The sequence below is a fragment of the Strix uralensis genome, chromosome 8, assembly GCF_047716275.1.
Source record: "Strix uralensis isolate ZFMK-TIS-50842 chromosome 8, bStrUra1, whole genome shotgun sequence".
Lineage (NCBI taxonomy): Eukaryota > Metazoa > Chordata > Aves > Strigiformes > Strigidae > Strix > Strix uralensis.
This window is the reverse complement of record NC_133979.1, coordinates 6,234,553-6,259,578: the sequence shown is the minus strand read 5'-3', so window position 1 is coordinate 6,259,578 and position 25,026 is coordinate 6,234,553. Positions and strand designations below refer to the sequence as shown.

The 25,026-nt window shown below is 52.1% G+C and overlaps 1 protein-coding gene across 6 annotated transcripts in view; it reads right to left on the bottom strand.

Annotated features, from left to right (window-relative positions):
* SSBP3 (single stranded DNA binding protein 3) overlaps positions 1-25,026 on the bottom strand; it is a 55,923-nt gene that overhangs the window by 12,782 nt on the left and 18,115 nt on the right. For all 6 annotated transcript variants that reach the window (XM_074875986.1, XM_074875984.1, XM_074875982.1 and 3 more), the window contains exon 5: positions 5,776-5,865. In XM_074875986.1, coding sequence (XP_074732087.1) covers positions 5,776-5,865 — 90 coding nt within the window. The remainder of the gene's footprint in view (positions 1-5,775; positions 5,866-25,026) is intronic.

Below are 25,026 nucleotides of genomic sequence, written 5' to 3'. Positions count from 1 at the left end.
CGCACGCTGGCTGAGTTCGGAGGTGATGCTTTGGGTCTGCATTTAGAGCAGCGCAGCGCAAGCAGCATTTGGTTATTGTAGAAAAAGCATCTCTAAAACACAGCAGCATTTTCACCAGAGAAAAATCCCCCGTTGCAACTGGATCCGGAGAGCACCAGTTGTTTGTGCTGCTGAATACATCCTCCAGAGCGTGGTCCTGCCTCGCCGCTCCAAGGCTGCTCCCTGAGATGCTCCAGGGTCGGTGCCGCTACATCTCCGCTGTTGCATTATCCCATGTGGTGCCACTCCCAGCACAGACTCTGGGTAACACGACTGCAGACGCTCAGCTTGTGCAAAAGGCCTTTTTTTTTTTTTTTTTTAAAAATTCTTTTCTTGCTTTTTCAAACAGCAACAAGAAGCAGCATCCAAAATGCTTCCTCTGGGCTGCAACCGCCGTGGCCCCCTCCCAGCACGGCTGCTCTGCTTCATCAGAAATGCAGACCCTCTGGATATTGTTATCTCTGTAAATATTTGCAGATGTTTCAGGGCTGGGACCTGCGTTCGGCCAGGAACGCCTGCTGGATCGGTTGCTTTTTCGCACGGGTTTCCCTTGCTGCAGAGGAAGCAGCAGATGATCCCAATGGATCATGACAGTTGAGACAAGTGTTTTGCAGAGATGACATGTGGGCTCCAACCAACAGAACAACCCTTTTTTCTCAAAAAATGTGTATTTAGCAGTTATTAACTAGTGCTGCTACAAGAGGAGGCCGAACACACACAGCCCTGCTTCCTCCACATCCCAAATTCCCCAGAGTTGCATCCCCTCAGCAAAGCTCCGTCCGACGCGCCATGCTGGGTGAGCAGGACCTGTTCCGCAGTTAATACACTCTCATTAAGACCAGTGCTCTCCCCAACCAGAGAAACCCCATCATTTCTCAAGTTTTCATTTTTTTCCAAACTGGATGCCTTGCACAGGGGGTTATTCTTCACCTTCCTGTAGCTGCCTCAAAAAACCCGCAATAAACAACCCCAAACAGCTAAAACGGTGTTAGAGGAAACTGTTTCCGACAGCTCTTGGTGCCCCAACCTCCTCTCTGTTTCATTTTTTTTCTCCCCTTTACACTACAGGGACTTTAAAAGCCCAACCTGGCCCGTCAGACGACCCAAGTTTGCTGCCGCTGCTGCTTTCTACGGGGAGTTTCCAGGCGATCAGGTTATTTCCACTCTGTCTTTCATGAGCTCGAGTCCTCAAAGTTCTTGTAAAATATTAAAGATGGAAAATGGCACGAGCGATCATAGCTCTGTGTGTGTCAATTTATGTTTCCAGCGTAATTCACCACAAATGGATCATGTTTTATGGGCTACATACTTTCAGCTAATGGGGTAGTTTTTTTATTTAAAAACATTTTCAAGCACCTCTAGGGGTAGCAGAACAATGCAGGATGGTACCAGAAGGCAAAGCATTGCTGCCATGAGATACCGACGATTTAGAGTTAGCAATAAGAAGGCATCTTGTGTTTTAAAATACCTGCCCCTGCCTACCAGTTTTGACATTAGAAAATACTAAAATAAATTAGATGGAGATTAATTAAAGATGTGCCTGGGTTTATTGGATAGGAGCTTTCTTTCCACTGAAGGAGAGAGAAGTTTTGCAAGTTGTCAACAAAAAAATAAGATATCTCTGAAGGAGCCTTTAGGAGAGATGCTCCAGGTGCCTTCAAAGAGGAAGACCACGGTGACCTTCCAGCGTGTGGTGCCAGCTGAGGACCCAAACGCACCTTCCCGAGAGAGGGCAAGGCAAGGCAAGGCAGGGCAAGGCAGGGCAAGGCAGGGCAAGGCAAGGCAACGCAAGGCAAGGCAGGACAAGGCAAGGCAGGGCAAGGCAAAGCAACGCAAGGCAAGGCAAGGCAAGGCAAGGCAAGGCGGGCCAAGTTCCCCCGCAGACGGCGGAAGGCAGCCGTGGGCAGGAGCTCTGCCTCGCCTGCAGCTGGGGCTCCCAACTGCAGGAGCCTGGTTTTAAGGAATATGTTTAACACAAGCTCTTCAGGAAACAAACCCGTGTCAGCCGGAGCCAAGAACAGTCACCTCCATCTGGCTGGAGCACCCGAGAGAAAGTTGACTGCAAATCCCACCATATGCTCCAGACGCTCGGTACAAAAGCCTCAGGCATCCTACTAAACTTCCAGAAAAAAAACTTTCTCCAATGCTTGGTTTTCCTTTCCTCGAGCTCGTAAGTCACCTTCCTTCAAACCCCGCCTGGTGCAAGGCTGATACCGAGTTCTGCCCCAGGATTTTGGGAAGGGCAGCCTGGTTTTTGCCGCTCTCGTGCCGCCTCGCCGGAGCTGGCTGATCATAGATGGTAGCACCTGCAGAGTGGTGGCACATCCCACCGACACATCAGGACAGCCGAGCAAGGGGAAAATGGTGGCATCCAAGGAGGGAGCAGGACAACATGGACCCTCTCCTACTACCACTGCTTTACCATCCTCACCCGCTGTGGGCGACCTTACCCAAAGAACTGCGCCCTGGGACGCAGGGAGGAGAGGCGGGGAGGGCAGGGGATATTGGGGTGAGCCCCCCTGGGCTCTGGAGCCCCCCATCCTCCCCAGCTCCCGAGGCCTCTCTGCATTAGGGGGCAGTGTGGGAACACTGAGCAGCCGGTGCTTTGTTTTGGTGCATCTCGGCGCCGAGTCGCTGATGCATAGCTAACACAGCCGCCGACATTGATTTATGGTCAACTTTCCATTTCATCAGCGTGCGGGGTACGGGGCGGCGCGGGGAGTTTGCACCGGGAAGAGGAGGCATAGTCGCGGTGGGGGGTGCTGACTGAGCTCCCCCCCCATTTATTTAGTGTTAAGGCGTGGTATTCATTGCTTTCAATTTTTAATTTTCCTTCCCACATTTCCCTGGCACTCCCCTGTCCCTCCTTTGAGGGATCTGCACCCCGGCATCAATCCAGCTTTCAAAACAAAAGCAGGAACGCCTCTGATGACCTTTAGGAGGATGAGCAGAGGGTTTGCTTGCTCATCTCAATGGGACAAAGAGAGAGATTTAAATAAAAGCATCTACCCACGCTGGCCGTCAACCCAGCCACCTTTTGTCCAGAGTGCAGCCTGATGCCATGTCGCTGGCTGGCACCACACAATGCCCTGGCAACCCAAGGGTGCCCGGAGCCTCTCCTTTGCCATCGTTTCAGGGTTTTGGGAAGGTTTTGGGAGACTCTGCGGGCTGCAATTCCCTTGGCCCCCAGCCCAAAGGTTGCTTCTGAGCCCCAGCATGGGGAAGGGGCTCTCCCTGCAAGACGGCGCCTGCAGACAGGCGCTGCACCCTGGACTCATCCTCTCTTCTCCCCTTCCCGCCACTTCTCCTCCAAGCTCACTCCCATGGGGTTTTGGGCCACTAACTCTGAGGAATGGCCCATAGTTTTTTTCCCTTTGCCAAACAGTGGTGCACACTCAAATGCACAGGGCTGGAGGTGTTCATGCACCCCCAGGGTGGTTTCTGAAACCTGAGCTTCAATGGTGACTCCCTCCTCAGCTCCCAGTGTGATGCCCCACCATGTCAGGACAGGACCAGGCCCTCTAAACCCTCTCAAAAATGGTCTGCCCATGCTTGCTACGCTCGGGGATATCCCTTGCAGGTCCCTGGTGCCTGCAGCACGGTGCAGAAGAGGAAGTTGCTGAAACCCCCTGAGCCCTCTCCATCCTCTGGCCTCCTGGCATGAGGAGGGCACCGTCTGAGGTGGAACCTCGCTCACTCCCAGGGCTGGCACACCGAGAATTGTGGAGAAAGTCCTTGTCATCTCCTCTGACCTTTCTGATTTTGCCCTCTTCAGTTCAGCACTTTAATTTCCTACAGAGATAGGAAATTACCCCCAAGCTGCAACCAGCTCATCGCTGAGCCTCCAGCCGCCTCTGCAAGTGCTGGTCTCCAGCATCTCCTGAGGCTGGAATGAGCTCCAGCACCCGCAATAAATCAGAAGGGCTTTCATGGAGGCGATGTTCAGACTGTGTTAAAAGGTGGGATTTTTCTTCTCCCCTCCTCCCCTCCATCCCCAGGGCTGGGAGGAGAAACCAGATGTTGGAGGGCTTTCAGGAAAGGCAGGCTCTTGAGATGTCACATGTGAGCCATATGCATCGGCACCCGTCTTCTCCTCCCTCCGGCAGCTCTGGGGATGGGCAGCATCCCTGCACACAACACCTGCACTGGTGCCATTACTTCTGCCGGGTTTTCAGGACACCCCCACCAAAGGCCCTAAGAAAGCAGAGCTGCTTTTGAGCCCCCCTTCCCCAGCAGCTCCTGATCCAGCCACACAAGAGGTAGGGAGCTGGGGTAGGTTGTCTGCTCCTGAATTGGACCCTCAGTGCGAAAATGCTACAGGAGGGCAGAAAGAAAAGCAGGGGGGACAGCTTGGAGGCTGTCAACGGAAAGAGTTGACATGGGAGCATGCACAGCATGTCTGGGGAGATGCGACTCCTCTTCTTCACCTTCCCCTCTTGGGGAAAGCCAACCCATACTCTTGAAGCCTTGCCCTAACTTCGTGCCAGTTTTACAGCCCTCGCAGCTCTGAGTGAAGCAGGAGCCCCAAAGGACAGTCAGCTTCACTGCGGGGCGAGATCAGGACTTTTGGAGACACATTTGTTGGAAGCAGCAGCTTGGCACTCAAATTGCTGGCAGCAGCTATGACCTGCGAGATAGCATCTCCACTGTTGGCTTCACCCCGTGCCGCCAAGCGCTGCTACAAGATTTGCCTGTTTTAGGGTTCTCGATCAATATCAGATATTCTTACTTTGTCAGAAGCATGTTCAGGAAATGGGATCTCTCTAAAAAAAAAGAAAAGACAGGACCCTCCTTCCCCCTTCCCACACACACACGAACGGCGATATCGGGCTCAGATATCACCACAATAAATCACAAGCGCCTTATCAAGTTCGCCTGTCTACTGCCCAAGAAGTTCTCCCATATACAAATCACAAGTCCAGATTACAAAAAAGCAGCTTGCCAAAACAAATATTCCTTTCAACTCTTATCCCATTTGTTACACGAACAAGTGTTTCTTCCTCAAGAAGGAAGATTTTAATGCACCAAGAGCTTATGCCGCTGCAAACCAATGTGGCTCATGCCATGCAAAGAGATTACAGAGAAACCCCAAAAAAACCCCACGGTTCAAGTTTTGAAAACTCCTTTTCTGTGTGCTTGTCGAGATCCTTTCCATGAGCGTCACTCCAAACATACATTACCCCCTCCTCGGTCAGAGCTTGGTGTGGGAGACGGAAGGAGCGAGGGGACTTTGCTAGGTATTTGCTTACAAGGTGCCTCCACGGCATTTGGGGACTTGGCTGGAGCCCGCTCCTGCCTGCAGCCGCAGCCAGCGTTTGTTAATGCTTTCAGTGATTGCATTTGGAAAAAATCAAGCGGTTAACCAGAGGAGGGGGAAAAAGTTTCAGGAATCAAAATCCAGAATGTTTTCAATTATGCTCGTCTGTTAGGACCGGAGAACAAATACAATCCCAACCCAAACACAAACCAAGCAGCTTTGGAAAAAACATCGGTTGTAAATACACAGTAACCTCTTCGAGCAAAAAAGAAATTTGCTTTAAGGCCACAAAAAATAGAAAGCAAATGTGGAAGGACAGCAGAACGCGAGTTATTCCTAGACAGGTCAGCTGTGCGGGCATGCTGCTTCCCTAGCATCCCCTCAGAAAAAAAAACACAGGCACAACAGCGCTGACACCCAGAGCGTAAGCAAACACGTGCGTGGTGTGGAGGCGAGCATCGGGAAGAGCGGCAGCCTACCTGGAAGAACCCGGGCGGGATGGGGCCCCCGGGCATCCCGTCGTTCGGGGGAATGTTTCCAAGCACGGGACTCGGGGCGGCAGCTGCGCTCTGCAGGGAACAAAACCAGGGAAAACATGGTGGGTTTGAGTCGGAGTTAAGAAAAAAAACACATTAAAAAAGCTGTCTCTCCCGCCACACCACACTGAGTCAATTAGCCTGCTACCTCCAGAGCCCTGAGCAACACACCCCGTGCCCCAAGCATCCTCCCTCCATGAGGGAATGAGCAGAGGATGCTCGGAGCTGGAGGGGCACCGGCCTCTGCGATTCACTCATGGAGAAGATGGCTGCACAAAACCCGGGGATAATTCTGGGGCTTATTTATTCATTTACCCAGGCATTTAGTCTCGTTAATCCACCGAGGAACCTCATCCAACGCGTCATTTCAGGCAGAAGCTGTTTTAAGGCTTTTTAAATGCTTCTTTTACTCCACCTCCCCCCACATGCTCGCTGGTTCAGTTCTGTCCTCCAAAAAAGATGCCTCCCTGACCTCAGCAGCACACCAAGGTTTTATTACAAATTTCCAAATTCATTTCACCCGATCTGTGGGGTCACAATCCACCTCATGCCTCCCCAGGACAAGCCACCCAAGTGGCTCGGCACCAAAAAGGAGGGACGGGGCAGACACAGGGTACCCAGACACCCCGCTCGCTCCTGCTCAGCATCTCTATTTGTATTTACTTCCTCTCTGTGATGTACATTGACAGACAAAAGAGGTTTTTCTGGTGCAAGAGGCAGCTCTGGCAGTGCTGAGGGAAGGGCGGCATGCACCAAACCCCCTTGGGAAAGTACCAGTGTGATGGGAGGCTCCTACCCAGAAGGAAAATGGTAAGAAAAAAATCTTTCCCTTGCTGACACGCCCTTGCTAGGATAGAAGTGATACCTGTGCTGCTGAAGTGCATTCTCATTTACCCATCGCCAAACAAACCCCCATTCCCAGGGCAGTTACAAGGGAACCTCAGTGATATTAATTGGGTTTGGATCACTGAACTACTCCCTCCACGAATTTTTATGATGGACTTACCCACCTAAAACTATGTGGCAGGCCCAAGGAAAATCGTCCACCATGAAAAAAATTGGTGGAATAATTTTCCACTGAGAAAATCCCATGAGCAGATGTGCTACACGTGGTCCTGCTCAGGCTTGGTTTTATCCCAAAGCTTGGAGCACCCCGACCCCACCAAACCCCACGTCCCAACAGCAGCCGAGACAGGCCTGGCCCCCAGCCGCATCCAATGTGGTGACATCTGCAAGATGCAAGCAGAGTGGGAAGCCAGGGTGTCAGGACTCGGGCAGCCCTGAAAATTAAGGATTATTATTAAGGACTAAAGCTTGCCAAAGTGGGACTCCCACATTTGGTTGGGAATCTCACTATTCTGGACCAGAAAGCCTTGCAGAGGCAGGCAAGCATCAGGCTAATCGTTGCCTTGTGCCTTCCTGGGTCATGCCTTGTGTCCCCTCCATCACACTCTCCAGCAGGAGCCTCTGTGCAGGATGTGGGATGAAGGCCAGGACCACGCCGGATGAGCGGTTGCTTTTCCCACCCCAGCACCAGAGACAACAGCGCAGGCTGATTCCCCAAAAAGAGACCCCCTTTGCGAAATAACCGGGGTCCCCCTGCAGCTATGGGGTCCTGTGCCCCCAGGCACAGTGCATACCATGCTCCCCCCATGCCCCTGAACAAGGCATCTCGAGCAGCTTTCCCCACATCAACAGCAAAGGCCAGATCTGAGTGGTTTTACAGTTAATAAAAAAAAAGTCCTGGCAGGAAAAATAAGCCTGCCCGTTCCAGGCTCTTTTTATACATCAGACGGCAGCAAAAATAGACGGGAGAGGGAGTGAACCCAGTTCTCCCCCTCCCTCCATCCCCCCAAGTGGGTCAGCTATAAAAGTAAAACCAAATCTTAATCCAAGGCCATGAACATATTGCAGTTTCTCTGCAAAGCAGATGACGGTTCTTAATGCAAAAATATCTAAGACCGAGCCCCAAACTGCAGAGAGCCCATTTGGAATTTCCTTTATTAAACCCTCTATCACGCAAAACGCTTCTCTCCCAAGGCGGCAAGCGCTGCAATAAAGCTGCCAAGGTGATATTTTATGGTTTCAAGAGATTTCCAGCACACCATAATCCTTTGCTGGGGGAATCTCCCAAAGCGAAATGGATCCCAAAGTGGTGGGGAGTGAGGATGGACACGTATGTGGGGATCCAGGGGGAAAGTACACTGCCCTCCTCCTTCCCTCCGCAACAGGGAGTGAAGGCAGGAGGGCAAAGCAGCCAAAGAAAATCTTGAAGCAAATGCCCTTTTTTCCACAAAACCACAGAGTATTTTTCCGCGTTAAACACCCCGAAACCTCACCTATGCCTTCGCGGCATAAACGGGGATTATAAAGTTCCTCGCACATGTGGCGCTTGGCAGAACTCGGTAATTAAAAACCCACAAGTGCCCTGAGCATATTGTAGGATGGGAGCCAAACTGGTCAGCCCTTGATGAATGATTTACAAGGCTGCGAAGTGACATTTTATTTCTTTTTTATTCCCCTCCCCATCACCGCCGCTAAGGTAAACACCAAGGCACCTTTAGCCCCGCAGAAGCAATGGGAGCGTAGCTGTGGCTGGAGCAGCTCTGCAAAACCCTTGGGATGGGCCAGAAAAGAAAGAAAAAAGGGAAGAAAAGACAGTGGGAACAAACTTCCCAAACCCTAAGAGTGACAACCCAAACCCCAAGTGTCAACACCCAAACCCCAAGGGTTGGCACTCAAACCCCAAGGGTTGGCACCCAAACCCCAAGGGCTTCCCAGCACCCATTTCCAGAAAACTAGGACTTTTTTGCCCTCCCAGCTTATTTTCATCATTTTGGCTCAGAAACTCTTTTTAGGGACTATGGAGATTTCAGCTGGAGTTTGCCTGCTCAGCCCCTTTCACTGGATGAATATCTAAAAACCCCCAAGCCCCCCGCCAGCGCAGGTACAGGCAAGGTGGAGATGCCACGGAAGCCGGCAGGAGATGCGCAGCGCCAGCACGGTGGGGGAGCATGAAGCTCGCTCTGCCACCACGTTTCGGCGCCAAACCGAAAGCACGTCCAAGCCAGAAAGGTCCCTGTTGGCATGCGACGCCCCAAATTTCCTTCCACCAAAGCACACCGGAGGCCACTGACGGAGATGAGCAAGGACAGCTCTGGCACAGCCAGCGTGTTGGCTCGTTTGCCTTTTATTAGATGGTAAATTTGCTCCACGCTGGAAATAAAATGCAGTTCCTGGGGCATGCATATATAGCTGTATACATATATATATATATATATTTATTTTTCCTCACCCTACATACATTGGATTTTTTCCACTTTTTTGGTGGAAGCCAGCGGAGCAATGACAATCTGGATTGCCACGTTTCGCTTCCAAACCAAAGCTCTCAGTTAACACACCGGCTCGGTACGCCAGCAGATGCCGTCTAAGCCTTTAAATCGCACACTAATTGCACTAATTGAGCTAACAGTCTCTGTTTCGTCTCCCTACCCTGAGTCAACCAGCGTCTTCTGGTACTGCTGTAGAGATCCAAGCTGTTGACTGTAGTGTTATTTTGTCAGCCATTAAACGATTCATCAGAGTCATTAATTGATTTATTACTGCTGCCTGCAAGTATAGCTTTGCAAATAAAGAAGGATGGAGGTCAGGAGGCAATGGAAATCGGACAAAACAGCACAGCTAGGAGCTGGGCACTTGAATTATCGGTAGGAGCCCGCTCGTGACCACTGGCATCAGGTTAAAACAGGGGAAAAAAAGAAAAAGAAAAGATGTGCTGTTCAGCTGCGCTGCCAAACCAGTTAGGTTTTTCGGCTAAAGTCTATGTAGGATGTAAAAGGGCTATTAAAACCATCTTGTTTTCTTAACCTAATCCTTAGGAAGAACCCAGGTTATTCCGCTGTATTAACTGAGCGGCAGGGAAGAGGCACTGGTGCGGCTGCACGGAGCAGCTCCTTGGTCCCCAGAGCAGCCTGAGCATCCCAAGCTGCCTCACCAGCATTTCAGTGTCACCCAAATTTGCTTTCCCAGGCCGGCTGAGCCGGGAACACAGCTCACCTCCGCTCGTCCCACAGCCCTGGGAGCAGCTGCGGACCAGTGCTTTTATTTATTTACTTTCTTTAAAGCAGTTTAGGTCTTTGCTAGGCGTGAAGGTTTGCTGAGAGCAGGGTGCGGCAAGCCGTTTCCTGCCCCCCGCCCTGTGGCAGACTCGACCCGAGAGGAGCTGTGAGGCACCACCAAGGCTGAGAGGGTTTCAGGGGCTGAATTTAAAAACCAGAGCAGCCAGCACAAAGCTGGTGAGCTGAAATCGCCGCCAGCGACAGCATGCTGCTGCCCCCAGCCCCGGGGTAGCCCCAGTAATAAAAGGCAGCACCCAACAAGGGAAGGTTTGGGAAGCTGGGGAGCTTTCTGGATGCACTGTCTGCATGGCAGCCTTCGGGATGCTGCAACGGGATCTTCCTCCTCATCCTCATCACTGGACAAGCTTGAGCTGCCTCTAAGAGCATCAAGAAGGTGGGCTAAGGTGCTGCACCCCAATGCATCCCATCCTGCAAGGCTCCCAGCATCACGGTGAGACGATACCCTGCGGGATGGCAGGGCATCAGCTGAGCCCCAGCTTGCCACCTGCCCAAACTCACCACACTTCACCAACACAAGTGATTGTTTCTATTAACTATGAAAAACAGGTTCCCATCGGTGGTATTCACTCTGCCATTAAACGTGAGCTGGTGTCCCCACTGCACACTCCCGGTGAGCAGCTTTGGGTCACACAGGCAGCTGCACAGCTCACCCCAGCATCCTGTGGCTGGCTTTCACCAAACACTTTTTTTTTTAAATAAAAATAACCTCCAAACAGTGGTGCAAGGTGCTGGCAGGCAGCAGAGAGGATGCTCTCTTCATGGGAAGCACCACCAGCACCGGCCGCTCTGCCAGCCCCTGCCTCCATTAACTGGCAGCGAGATGGGGAGAGCAAAAATATCTCCATGGCACAGACCTAAAACCGAACTACGGTTTGTTTTTTTGGCTCAAGATGTTTTTGCCCTCACTCTCCTCTCCAGAAGAGTGGACTGGAGGATTTTGGCTGCATCTCACACCCCGCAGACACAAGGCACTCAAGGGCAGCTGCCTCTGGTACAAGCACGTGGGGATGCTCAGGACATGGTGGTGATCTGGTATCCATCTGTCTCCTTTGATTTTATTTTTTTGCCTAGAGCACAGGCTTTGGAGCCTAAAGAAATCAGCGTGCAGGTCGGGACTTAAGCAGGCTGCGTAAACAGGTAATATGGAATTTAATTGGACTCCAGTTAAGCCTTTTCATCTCGTTAAAGCTGCCTTCATCTTATATAGCCAGGTTTTAAATTTAATAATAGAACCCTCCCACACCTCGCAGTAACCCGATTAACGCTGGGGAGGACGGCACACCGACTGCTTCCTCCGGACTGAGCCCTCAGATGCTCTCCCGCATCAGTCCCCTCCATGGGTCGGTGCCAGCACCTGTGTTGCCTCAACGTGTGTGAAAATAGAAAATAAATAAAACACCAGCCCGCTGCAGCTGATGCGAGTGTGATTACTTGCCCGTGTGCTGGTGGCGGGCACCCACTTCAAAAACACGGTGCTTGCAGAGCTTCTCGGGTAGGGGCAGGGTGTTTTTGGGGCACGCTGTGCTCCCCAGCCAGGGTACACCGGAGACCGTCCTGCTTCCTCCTGTGCAAACCACTTGGCTGGATGCTCCAAGAGACAAAACAAACTGGATTTGGTTCATTTTAGGGCACAGGAAGGTAAAAGGATACTGGGATGAAGCTTTGAGTACTGGCAAGAGGATGATATAAAAGAAAAACAGATTAAATGGGCTTGTAGCAGTATCACCACACCACCCAAACACCATCACTGTGCTCTCGTGGGACACCAAGCTGTGCATACAAGTTCAGCTTAATTATACTTCTACAACAGCACAAGCTTTTTGTGCTTGTTTTAAATACATCACCTGCGAGCCGCCCGGCACAGGGAGCCCCAGCACACAAAGCGCCAGCGTACACCCTGGCCGGGAACAGCCACACTCGGCCACTTTTTTCCCCTCCTTTAAAAAGAAAGAAACAACCCCCAGTCCCGTATTTTCTCTGAGCTTTAAGAAAAAAAAGGCACAACAGTCGAACGGTGTTTCAAGCTAATACATGGCTTGCTTTTTTTTTTTCCCCCTCCTTGTAAAGGATAATCTGAGACAGCAGCTCCGGCCACGAAACAATAGGATTTTAATCTCTTAAATCGGCGTCCCCCTTATCCCCGGGAAGGAAACCCCTTCAGTCATTTACAAGTTTGTAAATAAGGCTCTTGGTAGCATCTCGCGGACATCTGCTCCGCCAGCCCGACAGCGTTCCTGCTAACATTTACAAACATCCTTACGCAAACACCCAGTGCGCTCTGCTGAGCTGGCTTTCTCTAAATATATCCCAAGGAAATAACTTGGCAGGGCTGCAAAAATTTCACAGCAACTGAACTGGGGTGGGGGGGAAGGGAGGGGATAAGCATAGAAGGTATAAAACAGACTAAATGCAATTAGGCTCGGTTTTGCACGCACGTGTGTACGGGAAAGTTTACAAAGGGAAACTTCTAGGAAGTTAAGCCAGGCTTGCTGGTAGTGCTTGCCCTGACTTAGGAAGGCCTTTGCAGAGGAAAGCACTCTGGTGCTTCATGCCATGTGCTCAGGTGCATGGATGCACCCCATCCCTGGTATTTGGGGATGCTTTGCCACGGGCATCCCTAAGTCACCTCGCCCCCAGCTTGGAGTGAAGATGAACCTGAGGGTCCTGGCTCTCCCACTGGCGGCATCTTCCCTGGCACAAGACCCATATCCAGCCTACACCTTGAAATTAGTGTACGAGCCCTCCTCACTGCCGAACAGCTCAAATGGATCGCGTGCAATTAGCAGCCTGGAAAATGCTGTAAATACACAGGTATTAATTACTATCAATTCTCCTCTAATAATTCCAGCAACAGACAGGCCAGGCTCTTTTCCAGCAATCAATACCATCCATTTCAGGGTCCACCTGCCAAAAAAGTTATATAAAATAATTATATAAAATTTTCATTAGATAATGCAATTGCTTAGGACTATTAATCTACTGCTCATCTATCAGCGCAGGATGCTCAGCTCTACTGAGGGCCACCCAGCCACCGCCATGGTGCAGCTCCTCGCACCAACCTGTATTTTCTCCTGCACCGGACACTTGGAAGTTCCTCCTGGATTCGCTCCTGATGTGCCTACACAAGCTTTATGCAAAGCTTACAGATTAATTTCAGATTTTAAAAAAAATGATTATTATTTTTAAAACCAAAAGGGCAATAGCCCCAGCAAGCAAAACTGCTGGGAAAGGTAATTTGCTGGAGTTTTCTGCAAAGTTCTGGTGGTTAAAGCAGATGGGAATTTACTCCCTGTGATGCCCCTCGCCTCACACTGCTGCTGTTGGGGTATAATTATGTGGGGTTGCATGGCTGGATGCTCGTCGGCACGTGCACCGGCTCGCCTTCCATCCTTGCCTTAAGCATCACAGCTGAAATGAAGTCCTCCCCTTTACCGGCCTTTGAAAAGCTCAGATTAAGGAAAAATACTGCCTCCCTCTCAAAAAAATAATAATAATTTGGCGATGAGGTGCAAGGGAGGCTGCTGCTGTTGGCAGCCGGACTTCTGCTTCCCAGCGCCTGTACAAATCACTGCTCCTCTGCTTCTGCCTTCTTCCAGATTGAAATTGCCAAGCGAATTTTGGAAGGGGTTACAAGAAAAGCTAGTTTTAAATTGGTAATCTAATTTAAAAGAGAAAAAAAACCCCATAATCCGCGACTTTAGAAAAACGCCGCGCCATCGCACCACGTGCATTTGAAAAAACATAGTTTTAACTTGTCCAAAGGATTTACTAACAACTAACGAGGATACTGCCAATCCCATCAGCTAGCCGGCACACCGCAAAATGCCCCGAAGGCATCCAGTGCCTGGCAGTGACTTCCCCATTAAAGCTGGGTGCAGATTAGAATTACTATTTTTTCTTAAATTATTTTTGTCTTTGCCACCTTGTGTTTCAGCTAGCCAATCTCATCGGCTGTTGTTTGCAATCAAAAATAATACAAAATAAACTGTGAGTTTGCATGGGGTGCCAGTGATGTCCAGTTCCTAATCCTCATCCAGATCCAGGGAAGGAGGTGAGACACCCCCCCTTCCCAGCGCCTGCCTTTGCAGTGCAGCGGGAACCACCACCTCCCCAAAAAAACATCCATTTCCATTGTGGGGGCTGCGAGATGCTGTGGGATGGAGCACCAACACCCCGGCACAGCATCCGGGACTTCCCACCCCTGGTCCAGCCGGAGGAGACCAGGACCTGGCTCTGCCCCGCGGGAAAACCTCCCCGTTTTCTCCATCCTCTCCCGCTGTGGGGAAAGAGAGGAGGGATTAATGCAAATACTCCCATTCTTGTCATGCACTTGAATGCCAAAATATCCCATTTGCTTAAGCCTATTTTACTGCTAGCAGCTGCCCTGGTATTATTCCGCGACACCAAAGGCAAAGGGCAAAAGAAGTTGGTCCAGAGCAGGTGAACACCATCTGCCCGTCCCCAACAAGATGCTGACGGCCACCATCTTCGTGTAATAACACAAAGCCCGTTTGAACGCCTGCAAAAGGTTACAGCGGCGCTTTTTATGCGCCGCTGTAACCTTTTGCAGGCGTTCAAACAGGTTTTGTGTACCTACGGAGGCAGCTGAGCATCCGTCCCCACTCGCAGCGGCCCCTGATGGATGTGCCTGCTGATCTGTGAAGAGTGAAGTTTTACCACAGCGAGCCTTTAAAAAAGAAAAAAAATCAAATCCTCTTCTCTAACAAAGCGGCAGGTTAACAGAAAAAAAAAAAATCATAATTTTTAACAGAAGTGGCTTTGTTGATGTTTGAAGATGCCTCGTAGCATCTTCTCTGCACAACATCTTCTATTAAATATGCTGGTGGAGGGATGCAAATGCCTTAAATTGAGGCAGAGGCAGCAGCTGACTTAAATAAGGGCTGTGACTGGCTGTGCGGGTACAAAGTCCGGCACCTCGTATAAACCCTGGTGAGGCAGATGGGGAGGAAGGCAGTGGACTTTGCACAGGAGCAGCCGGCACCGCCGCAGCCAGACCCAGGGCAGCTCATCAAAGCCCTAAATTAACTGGGATGGATGGACCTCCTGCAAATTTTGAGGACTGCTGTATTCAGTAGCAATGATGGCCATGGGCTTTTGTCCTACCCATCACTCAAGTAGCACCCATGCTATAGGACCCATCCTATAGCACCCACCCTCCTGGGAGCATTGCCATGATGAGCCCAACAGGTTTCTGCACCCTTGATGTGTCCTGAGGAGCAAGTATGGGCTTGGAAGTCTTTTGTGAGGCTGCGGTCATGCTCTGACAGCCAACCCAGCCCTTGATGAGCCTTTGCTGGGACAGCAACACCGGGGCATCACAAGGAAAGCTGTTGGCAAACCCCAATCCCAAGCAAGATGGGTTTTGTGACTGAGTGATGCCCTCGCTGGTGTGCATGGAGAAAAGCCATTGTGCCTCAGCACGATTCCTACAATTTCCAGGGTGATGTTTTAAAAATGGTAAAAATATTCTGTCCTCCATGCAGTGCTTTACACCAGAGTGCTGCCCAGGTATGGAGCTGCAGAGCATCCTACACCTCTGCATCCATGCAGCATTTTGCTGCAGAGCTACGGAGCCGCAGAGCATCCTACACCCCTGCATCCTGCAGCAGCGGTGCCGGCCCCTCCCAAGCCCCAGATGGCCACTGGCAAGGTCACAACGCATGGGACTTCCCGAGTGCCATATCCCAGGCTCGCCCGTCCCTGGAGAGTGGGTTTGTCCGAGCAGCGTGGCGCAGCACCGAGCACCACCGATGCTCTCTCTGGGCATGCTTAAAGCTTGAGCAAACAGCTCAGGTTTGAAACACAAGTGACTCGTGGGTGTGAGGCAGGGGCAGGAGGAAAACCCCAGCTTTCCTCATCACCCTCCGGCACAGGATCCCAGCCCAGGCTGTGGCCATCGCTCTGCCCTGGCAGCACAGAGACTGGGCTGTGGCTCCGGGGCCACAGCCAAAACCAAAGCGGCACTAATTGTCCCCAGAAATCATCCTTGCGCATCTGCCAGGGGTCAGACATGAGGGGTTTTGGGGAGGGGCGGGGGGATTGCAGCAACTTTCCCCTCCTCTCTGCTCATCTAATCCTCCAGGCTAATCCCTTCCAGCCATATGGAGCCCTCACATCCCAAACCTGCCCCCAGGAAGCACCCGCGGCCGCCCCTCCGCACCCCATATCCCCCTGGGAGCAGTGCTTGGGACCTCAAAAGCAGTATGGGTGGGGAAAGGGTGTGAGCTCCCCCACAGCCCCTGGGGAGATGCTCCCAAACGCCACACACAGGCGGTTTCTGATGAAAATTCACACTAAAATAGTCTTTAAACCCAGGCGAGTGCAGCCCCCATGACTGCTTCCCCCCCTCTTCTTTTAACAGCAGGGTTTATTGCAGTTATTTGTGGGTGCTGCTCCCCGAAAATACTGTTTCCCAGGTCTGGTAATTGCTTGAGGCATTTGAAAATTAATAGAGCAGCTAGAGCAAAGAACAGGAGGAGTAAATCTGATGTAAGCCAGCGTGTAATTCAGTACTCTTACCAAGAACTGGTGGTTTTCTCTGCAGCTGGCAAAAGCCAGGGGCCAAGCTAGTTTGGAGGGGGTGCCCATCTTCCCTGGTAGGCTGAGATTTTTTGAGAGAAGGATGAATGGGAAGAGTTTAATTTCCAGAGCATTTTAAACATTTCGGCATGTTCTGGAGGAGGAGATGAGGTGTGTATCCATGGGACAGGAGGGAATTCACCGCACAGCTCTGTGCAGGGGAAGTCAGTACAAGCTCACCTCCAGCCCTGCTTTCTCTTGCTAAGCCCTACCTGGGATAACACTGCGCTGAAGTGGCCCCACATTTTATTTACCTTAACGCCAGCTCTCTGCATTGCTTCGGCCGCTGGCAGCAGCAGTCTGGGCACAGCCAAGCTGTGGGGCTTCCCTGTGGAAAAGTCCCTCTGGGTTGTTTAACTCAAGGAGCAACCTCAAAAGGTGCGTATCGGGCTAGGGGAGGATTTCTGATAAAAATGTGGGTTTTTTTAAATTAGTCACTTTTTTTTGTGCTCGCAGAGCGGTTTGGTTAGATGAAACCCAAAGCTATGTTACCCTTAAAGCTTACAAAACATTGATTATTTCACTTCTAAGAGCACCTCTCCCCATCAAAATAAGGCGGTTAATACAAACCCCCCATTTATGAACTGGGAGCTTTTTGAAGCCGGCTCTGGAGGGACCCTATAAAACCAGCATGCAAACCCCTGCCCCCTGACCCAGCAATAAACTAGTACGTGAGGCAGGAAAACTTAAAGTCTTGAGAGGAAGAAAAAAAAAATAAATTAGCCCCAGGCTTTCAGACAGCAGGGCGGGGGGAGGGAGCAATGTGAGAGCGCTGAGCATCACTGCAAGGTCTTGTTTAGACTGGCAGCTGGGGAAAACCTGGTTACAGAGTGGGTGGGCAGAGTCCGAGGGATGGACGGGGATGATGAGTGGAGGGAGGGGATGGGCATGGTGGTTATGGCCATGAGCTGCTGATGGAAACTTCCTGATGGGCTTTTTCTCTTTCTTTTTTTTTACAGCCACCATTTGATATCCATAGGTAAGAGCAGCTTCTCTGCTCCACACAGTCAGAGCTGCTCTCGCAACACCCCAATGCAAACCCAGGCACACTGCCGGTGGCACAGCCCTGACAGCACCCTCCTCTCCACGGTGCATGCCTGTGGGCACCAAGTTGTGGCCCCATCCCCACAGTGAACCCTCTTCGGTCCCCAAAGCTGAGCACCCCACAACCTCCCAGCTCTGACGGCTGCTGCCACTCAACTCCCTGGGAGCAAAACACCCCCAAACCCCACGGGGAGCCGTGGGCTGACCCTGAGCTCCCTGAAAGGCAGAGGGTGCCCTCTGGCACTCTTTCTAAGCCTTGGGACAAGCTGGAGAGGACACCCTTCCGCTGCCCACCCTTCGTGGGACACCCTGCAGATCCCCAAGCTGCCGGCAAAGCTCCGGTGGTCTGCGGGGTTTCTCTCTCCCCCTGTCCTGCCAGGACAGGGCACCCACCACAGCAGCCCCCCACACCCACCAGCGTTTCAGTGGGCAATGGCCCCTCCTGGGAAAACTCTTCCTGGCCACGGCATGGAAGCGACATGAGGGACGAAGGGCCTTTGTGCAGGCAGCACCCTGCTAAGCCACACAAAGCTGGGGGGGGGGGGGGGTCAAAGGCTCCTGGTGTAGGGAAGGGCCCCCTCCATCTTCCCCCTTCCATTTCCCCCCCGCTCCCCAGGCACCGGCTTTTATATCGCCTTGGCCGGATTCGTTAACTCCCCTCCCAGAGCTGGGGCCTCCTCTGCCTGCAATCCCTGCGGATTTTACCTCCAGGCAAGAGCAAGGGGGGGGGAAAAAAGGGGGGGGGCAGCCCAGAGCCATAAAAGAGCCTGGTAAAAACAACAGACTGCGGTTGGGGGATAGATACACGATGGCTTTAAAAAAGCGCACCGCCGAGGAGAGTTTGATGGCTCTGCCAAAAGGAAAGAAGTGTCTTCCCACTTGCAAACAAGAGTTAATTATAGAAAAAAAGGCCCAGGAAAGTGTTAAAACCATCTGTGCCATGAGGAAGAGGCTGGGGCCGGGCAGGCGCAGGCAGCAGCGCTGACAGCTGCTGTGTACAGGCAGCCTGGACCGCTCCCCCCACGCCGTGCCTTGCCATCCTCCCCGCCCTGCCACCCCTGCCATGCTATCCTTGCCCTGCCACCCTTGTCGTGACATCCTCCCACCACGCCACCCTTGCCGTGCCATCTTCCCGAGCCAGTGGCATTAGCAAGCCACAGTGCTGCGAGGTCCTACCCATCCCACCACGTCCCCAGCGGGACCCCCACCAGCAGCTGCCCTCCCGCATGGGGCAGGAGCTGCAGGTTTGGCAGAGAAGGCCACCACCAACACCAAAAAGTGCTCTGGGTGGCATAGAAGGGACATCCCTGGGATGCATGCAGCAGCCTCACCAGGAGACTTGTCCTAAATAAATCCTACCGAAGCATCACACCGGTACGTCCCAAGGGACAGACCTCCAGGCACTCATTTGAACCCCAGACCCCAGGGAAACGAGGCCCATGCGATAATGCCAAGCATCCTGCGTTGCCTCTGCCATCTCCTCGATGGGGCTGAGGATGGACGTGCCTCCTGCCGTGGGAAGGATGGGGTCCGTGGGAGGCCGGAGATCAGTCTGCACGGCTGCAGCACTGCTGCCTGACCCTGCAGCCAGATCCCAACTGCTTCACAAATATTTACCTATCTGGTTTTTAAACAAACCTGAAATGCCAGAGAGTTTAAAGTCCACATCCCAAACAGCTCCCGTCTTGCTCTCGCTTGCCCTCGGGTCCCCAGCTGCCTGCCTGGGGAGCCTCCAGGCTCCTGCACCCTGTCCCGACCCCCCGATTTTAAAGAAACTGCAGGCAGGCAGGCAGGCAGGCTCCTGCCTGGTCAGGCAGCCAGGCCAGCGGCAACACTTCTGCCTCTTATTTTATTAGGGCCATTCAGGCTGGATGATGCCTGAACACGCAACTGGTGCATTTCAGAGGAGACCTCATGCTGATGAGCTTGCATATAGATTCACCGCAGAAAATAATTAGCCATAATTAAGGGCTTCTGGTTTATGGCTCCAACAATTGTTTAAACAGCAGAGCCCTGTTCAAATTAAGTTCGGGACTCAGCAATAAATATTTCTTTACCGTGATACAATTTAGTTTCAAACTCCTGCTCCGAGCAGCCAGCCTGGGCTGCTCCGATCGGGGTCAGAGCTGCTTCTCCTGCAAGGAGGCACAGGAGTTGCATGGCTGGACTCAGCCCCAAAATCATGCTCTTTTGGATCAAAAATCTATCGGGGGTACAAGAAGGGAAGGGGGAACGGTAGGAAAAATCTGCTGGGAGCTGGAAAAGATGAGAGCGGATGAAGAGCAAGAAGGCGCTGCCGGCGGGTAGATGGCTCCGTGGTGTGATGTGGGCACCAACGCCCGTGGCACGGCTGGATCGGCTGGCATTTCGGCTCGCCGAGTTGGAGGAGCAGTTTGAGGCTCCTCCATGTAGCATCTACCCACCGGGCCAGCCCCCTCCCCACCTGCGGCACTCCCTCCCTATGGACAACATATGGCACGTCTCACCTCATTAGAGACATAACTAGCAGAAATAATAAGCAAGTCTTAACTCAAAACCTAAACTAATGCGCTAGAAGAAGCTCTTCAGTGCTGAGGTTTTTTGGTGTCCCCCCAAAACCCTGCTCCCAAAGCCAGCCGTGGTCCTGCAGTGTGCTCGTGCTCCACTCTACCAGCCTGGGTGGTAACAACTGGGCAAAGCAGAATTAAATGTGAAGATCAATATTCCTATCAAGGTAGCTTCTAAGAGGTTTTAGTTAGTTAAGTAGCTTGGAGATTTTGTCCGTGAAAGGCAGCGTGGCCGACATGGCCGTACACTGCCCAGGTGCACTCGAGGGTCACCTACACAATTGTGATCTCCAGAGCAAGGAGCTGAGGAGAAGGAGCCCCAGGCTGCTGGGGTAGGATGCAGGAACCATGCACGGGTGGAAACCTCCAAGCAGCTCCACAACACACACACTGAAAGTTTACTTATTTCTACTTTTTAATTAACACCAGCCCTCCGTTAGCACTGGTGAAGAGGGAAGCCATCGGCTTGCCACCGTCCACTACGAGGCACCGTGCTGTGATGCCGTCCCACCATGCTGGACAGGTAAAGGACAAGAGAAGAGGAGCCCATATGATGGCCTGCGTAGGAGCTCTGTCCCCAGCATGGTGGGGACGTTGTCTGGCGACACTGGCCCTCAGCCCGGGCAGCTTCTCCTCTCCAAGGCAGGTCCTGAAGCCACCTCAGGGCCACCAAGTATGGAAAGTCCAGATGTTGCTGCAAATTAGTAGAAGCCTTTCTGCTGTTTTCTTTGAGGAAAAGAGATGGTTTCCCCCATGTCCGCTTCTTCCAGCAGACAAAACCTCAGAAAGCCCTGGGAACAAAGCACTGATGCTGCTCTGCCACCCAAAAACAACTTCATACACGTTTGGTGCCTCCCCAGAGGGACAAGCCGGGAGTACCACAGGCTCCCGCCAACTGCAGAGTTTTTCCGAGTATGATCTAGGAGCACCATGGGAAGCACACAGGGAAAACGGCCATATCATAAACCAACTCAACTTTACGACCTGAACGTTTTAAGACATAGCAGGAGCCTTTGTACTGTGGCCATAGCTGCAATATATCAGTTAGCCATCGCTTCCACCAAGATGTAGCGCTCTAGATTTTGCAGCAAACGCTGACTTAAAGACCCATATCAAATACATTATGATACCACTGTTTCCCGTTACCCACGCTGGTGATTCAATTAATTTAAAAACAGCAGTGAAATTTAATTTCACCATTAACCCTGCAATCCCCAATGACCACCAGCTGGGAAGATGGCAGCCACCTGCCCAAGTTTGGATGGGCCAGGGGGGTGGGAGGAGAGCAAAGGGATGAAAGGTGAGGAGCTATGGATGCGAGCAGAGAAACAGGGCAAGGCAGGATCTTTTCTAAGCCCTTTGCAGGGCAGGAAAGTTTGTGGGAGAGTCAGGACAGGGAACAGATGAGGGGCCGCAGAACAGTGCCTGCAAATCAAATGCCTGCTTTTTAATCAAAACAGGCTCCTGTGGGAAAGGCTTGCTCTCCTCTTTTCACCTCCTTCCACTCGTGTGGCTCAAATTCACATGGCCCTACACAACTCCAAAGACGAACAGACGCAGAGCACAAAACATGCCGGCAGCCACCCTCTGGAAGGGTAACCCCCAGAGCCTGCCCGGGTCTCGCCTCAGATTTATCAGTAGGGCCAAGGGTTAACAGGAACTGTCAAATGGAGCACGAACTCCATGAAGGCAAGCTGTTCTTTCGGGGGTGTAAAAGGCTGTCCTTTAGAGATCTGCAGTGATGGTCTGCACACAGGCTCAGGCCTCGGGTCAAGCAGGGCTCACCATGGCTTCCATCAGGAAGCCCAGCTCACTGCAGAGGAACAGCACAGAAGGGACACAGCCGCCCAACAAGCCTTCCTCCCTGACACACGTCCAGAGAAGAATAGTTAGCCCAAGCAGAGCTCTCCCATCTGCTTTTGTTTTCCAGTCTTCAGTCCTGGGCTCCGCTAAAGCCCCTGAAGTCACCGGGCATCTGTTCTCCTCCACCCATCACAATCTGCCAGCCACCGCCGCTCTGACAGCCATCCATCACGCCGTAATATGCTGACCACGAGACCCAGTGGGACATCATTTTCAAGTCAAATGCAGCAGTTAGCATAAAATAAAGCATCGCCCTGGTTTAGGTTTTTTTTTTTTTTACAATTCCGCAGCTGCAGCTAGGGACTCGGTATGCAACAAAAGTGAGGGGGGAAAAAAGGCACAGGAAAATGGCAATTCTACTCTTCTGAGTCATAACAATTATGACGTTGTGATAAGAAACGTTTTCTATGAATTTTTAAGTACCAGTAATCCTGTTTTGCAATTGTCCCCCGGGAACAAGGCGACAGATTGAATGGGGCTGACAGTTATTTCCATCCTGACAAACGCGGCTCCGACGCGCCATCTCCTCCCTCCAAACTTCCCAGCCCGGCGTTCAACCCACTGCTCCGGCTCCGGTTTGTTTGGTGCAAGCGAAGCAGAGCTGGCTCAGCCACCAGCGTGACTGAGGACATCCCCAATAACCCTGCAAAAACCAGCCCGCTGGCCCCAAACCCCAAGCATGTACTTATTCATGCCTCCATAAAGCAGAGCTGTCCTCCAACAGCATGCATGGGGAGGAACCGCACCCAATAAAGTCCCTTTTCCTTGTACATGCAACTATCCCCTTGAGAAGCCTTCAGCTGTGAGCTACAAGGCACACTGAGCATCTTGGTCTCCCTGGTCCAGCCACCACAAACACCTTTGCAGGTCCCAGGGAGATGCATCAACAGGGAAGAGCATCCCTCAACGTTTCAGTATTTGAGACTTCAAAATTTTCATCGCCACCCTAAAACCCTGCAGATTTAGCTCACTGCCATTGAAACGGGCTGTGGGTGAAGGCAGCAGGGAAATGCACCTTTTTGTTGAAGTCTTTTAGAATGGGAACAAAACCAGTTCCTTTTACCTCTTTTGTAAAATGAGCACTGTCATCAGAATCAGTGCCGAGGAGTGAATTTGTTTTGCAGAGGATCAAATAAATAATGGATGATGAAGGAAAGCTGCCACAGCAAGACTGCTTGGGAGGTGCTCTGCTCTACGCAGCCTTGCCCGATGTGCTCGTTCTTACAGCTCCTCATGCCGGCACCAGCTCCAGCCTCAGCGATGCTTCCCAAACCCGGGTACCACAGGGTGCACTGGCCGAAGCAACATGCTCCAGGACATCGGTGCTGTTGTCTTTGGCAGCCCGTACATACGATGGGAATGTGTTTTAATTCCTGGCAGGCAAGGAGAGAGATGTGGGGTGCACTCCTGCAAATCCAGGGCATTGCATGGGCCCCGGGGCATGAGCAGCCCAGCACAGAGCAGCACCCCTGGAGAGAAGCCTGGCTTGCTGTCCTCCAGCATCAGCCTCAGCCACCAGCCTGTCAGTAAGTCTCAATCCTTTTAATAATACAGTAAAACTAAGTTTCTGCTTCCTTGCGAGCAGTCACCCCACACCTCTCCCACCTCTGTCGTGGGACTGCTCTGGGCCACCATATCAGCACCCAGCAAGAGAGGGGATGATGCCCCGCGCCCACCTATGAGGGAAGCCCAGGTCTTCAAGCGCTCTATAGCTAGAAGACATTAAAACCAGCCTGTCATTTTAGATGCAAATTTATTTTAGATGCGACAGAGGGCTTACAAAAAAGGTGTGCTAGATGCTGTTTGCTTCTGCTAAGGCTGTTGTGATTCGGCTCCCAGGGGCATTGGATGGGTGTTGGAATGGGTGAGCTTGAGGGATGGGTGCCAGGATGCAGAGGCTTTCACCTCCAGATCAGGCCCTGGCTGAAACCAGCTCCATAATGACCAAAAGCCCTTAGTCTGCAGGCTGTACAAGCTGCTGCCATCTGAGAAGAGTAAGCACAGAAGCGTGCCCACCATCACTGCCTCCTCCACACCTCTTCCTGGCAAGTCCTCCTTGGTACGATGCTGCCGAGACCGGCATCCTTTGTTTTCCACCGTGTTTTCCTTCCCCAAGCCTGGGCAGCCCTCCTCCTCCTCCTCCTCCTTCTCCTCCCTGTCCCTACCACCATCGCCCCAGGGCCAGGCTGCAGCCCGGCAGGTCCCCGGGGAGGTTTCTCAGAAAGCGTAACCATTTCTGCAGAAAGTTTGGCAGCTCGGGCCAATGGCAGGAGTTTCTTTAATCAACTCAAATTGCATTTTCTACAGATAAGTCTCCCACTCTCAGCCGCCAAGAAAAAGCCAGCCGGACGGCAGCAAAAAAAAAAAAAAAGACACAACCCCCCCACAGAGGCTGCAAAGTCACCGCACAAGCTCGCGGGGTGATTATTTATAGCCTTTCCCTCTGCAAAAGCCAAAAATAATTGTTCCAGCCCAATTACCGAATTTCTGAATGCTAGGCTCAGGAGTAGCCACTGAAGTGGCGTGCCTCGAGCTGCTTGCAGTGTGTTGGGTTGGTGTGGCAAGGTTTTGGTAATGGGGGGGCTACAGGGGTGAATTCTGTGAGAAGCTGCCAGAAGCTTCCCCTGTGTTCAACAGAGCCAACGCCAGCCAGCTCCAAGATGGACCCACCGCTGGCCAAGGCCGAGCCCATCAGCAACAGTAGTGCTGCTGTGATAACATATTTAAGAAGGAGGAAAAAAAGGCACAACTGGGCAACTTCAGACGGAGAGAGGAGTGAGAATATGCGAGAGAAACAACTCTGCAGACACCAAGGTCAGTGAAGAAGGAGGGAGAGGAGGTGCTCCAGGAGCCGGAGCAGATTCCCCGGCAGCCCGTGGTGCAGCCCATGGTGAGGCAGCTGTGCCCTGCACCCATGGAGGTTAATGGTGGGGCAGAACCCACCTGCAGCCCGGGGAGGACCCCACACCGGAGCAGGGGGATGCCCAAAGGAGGCTGTGACC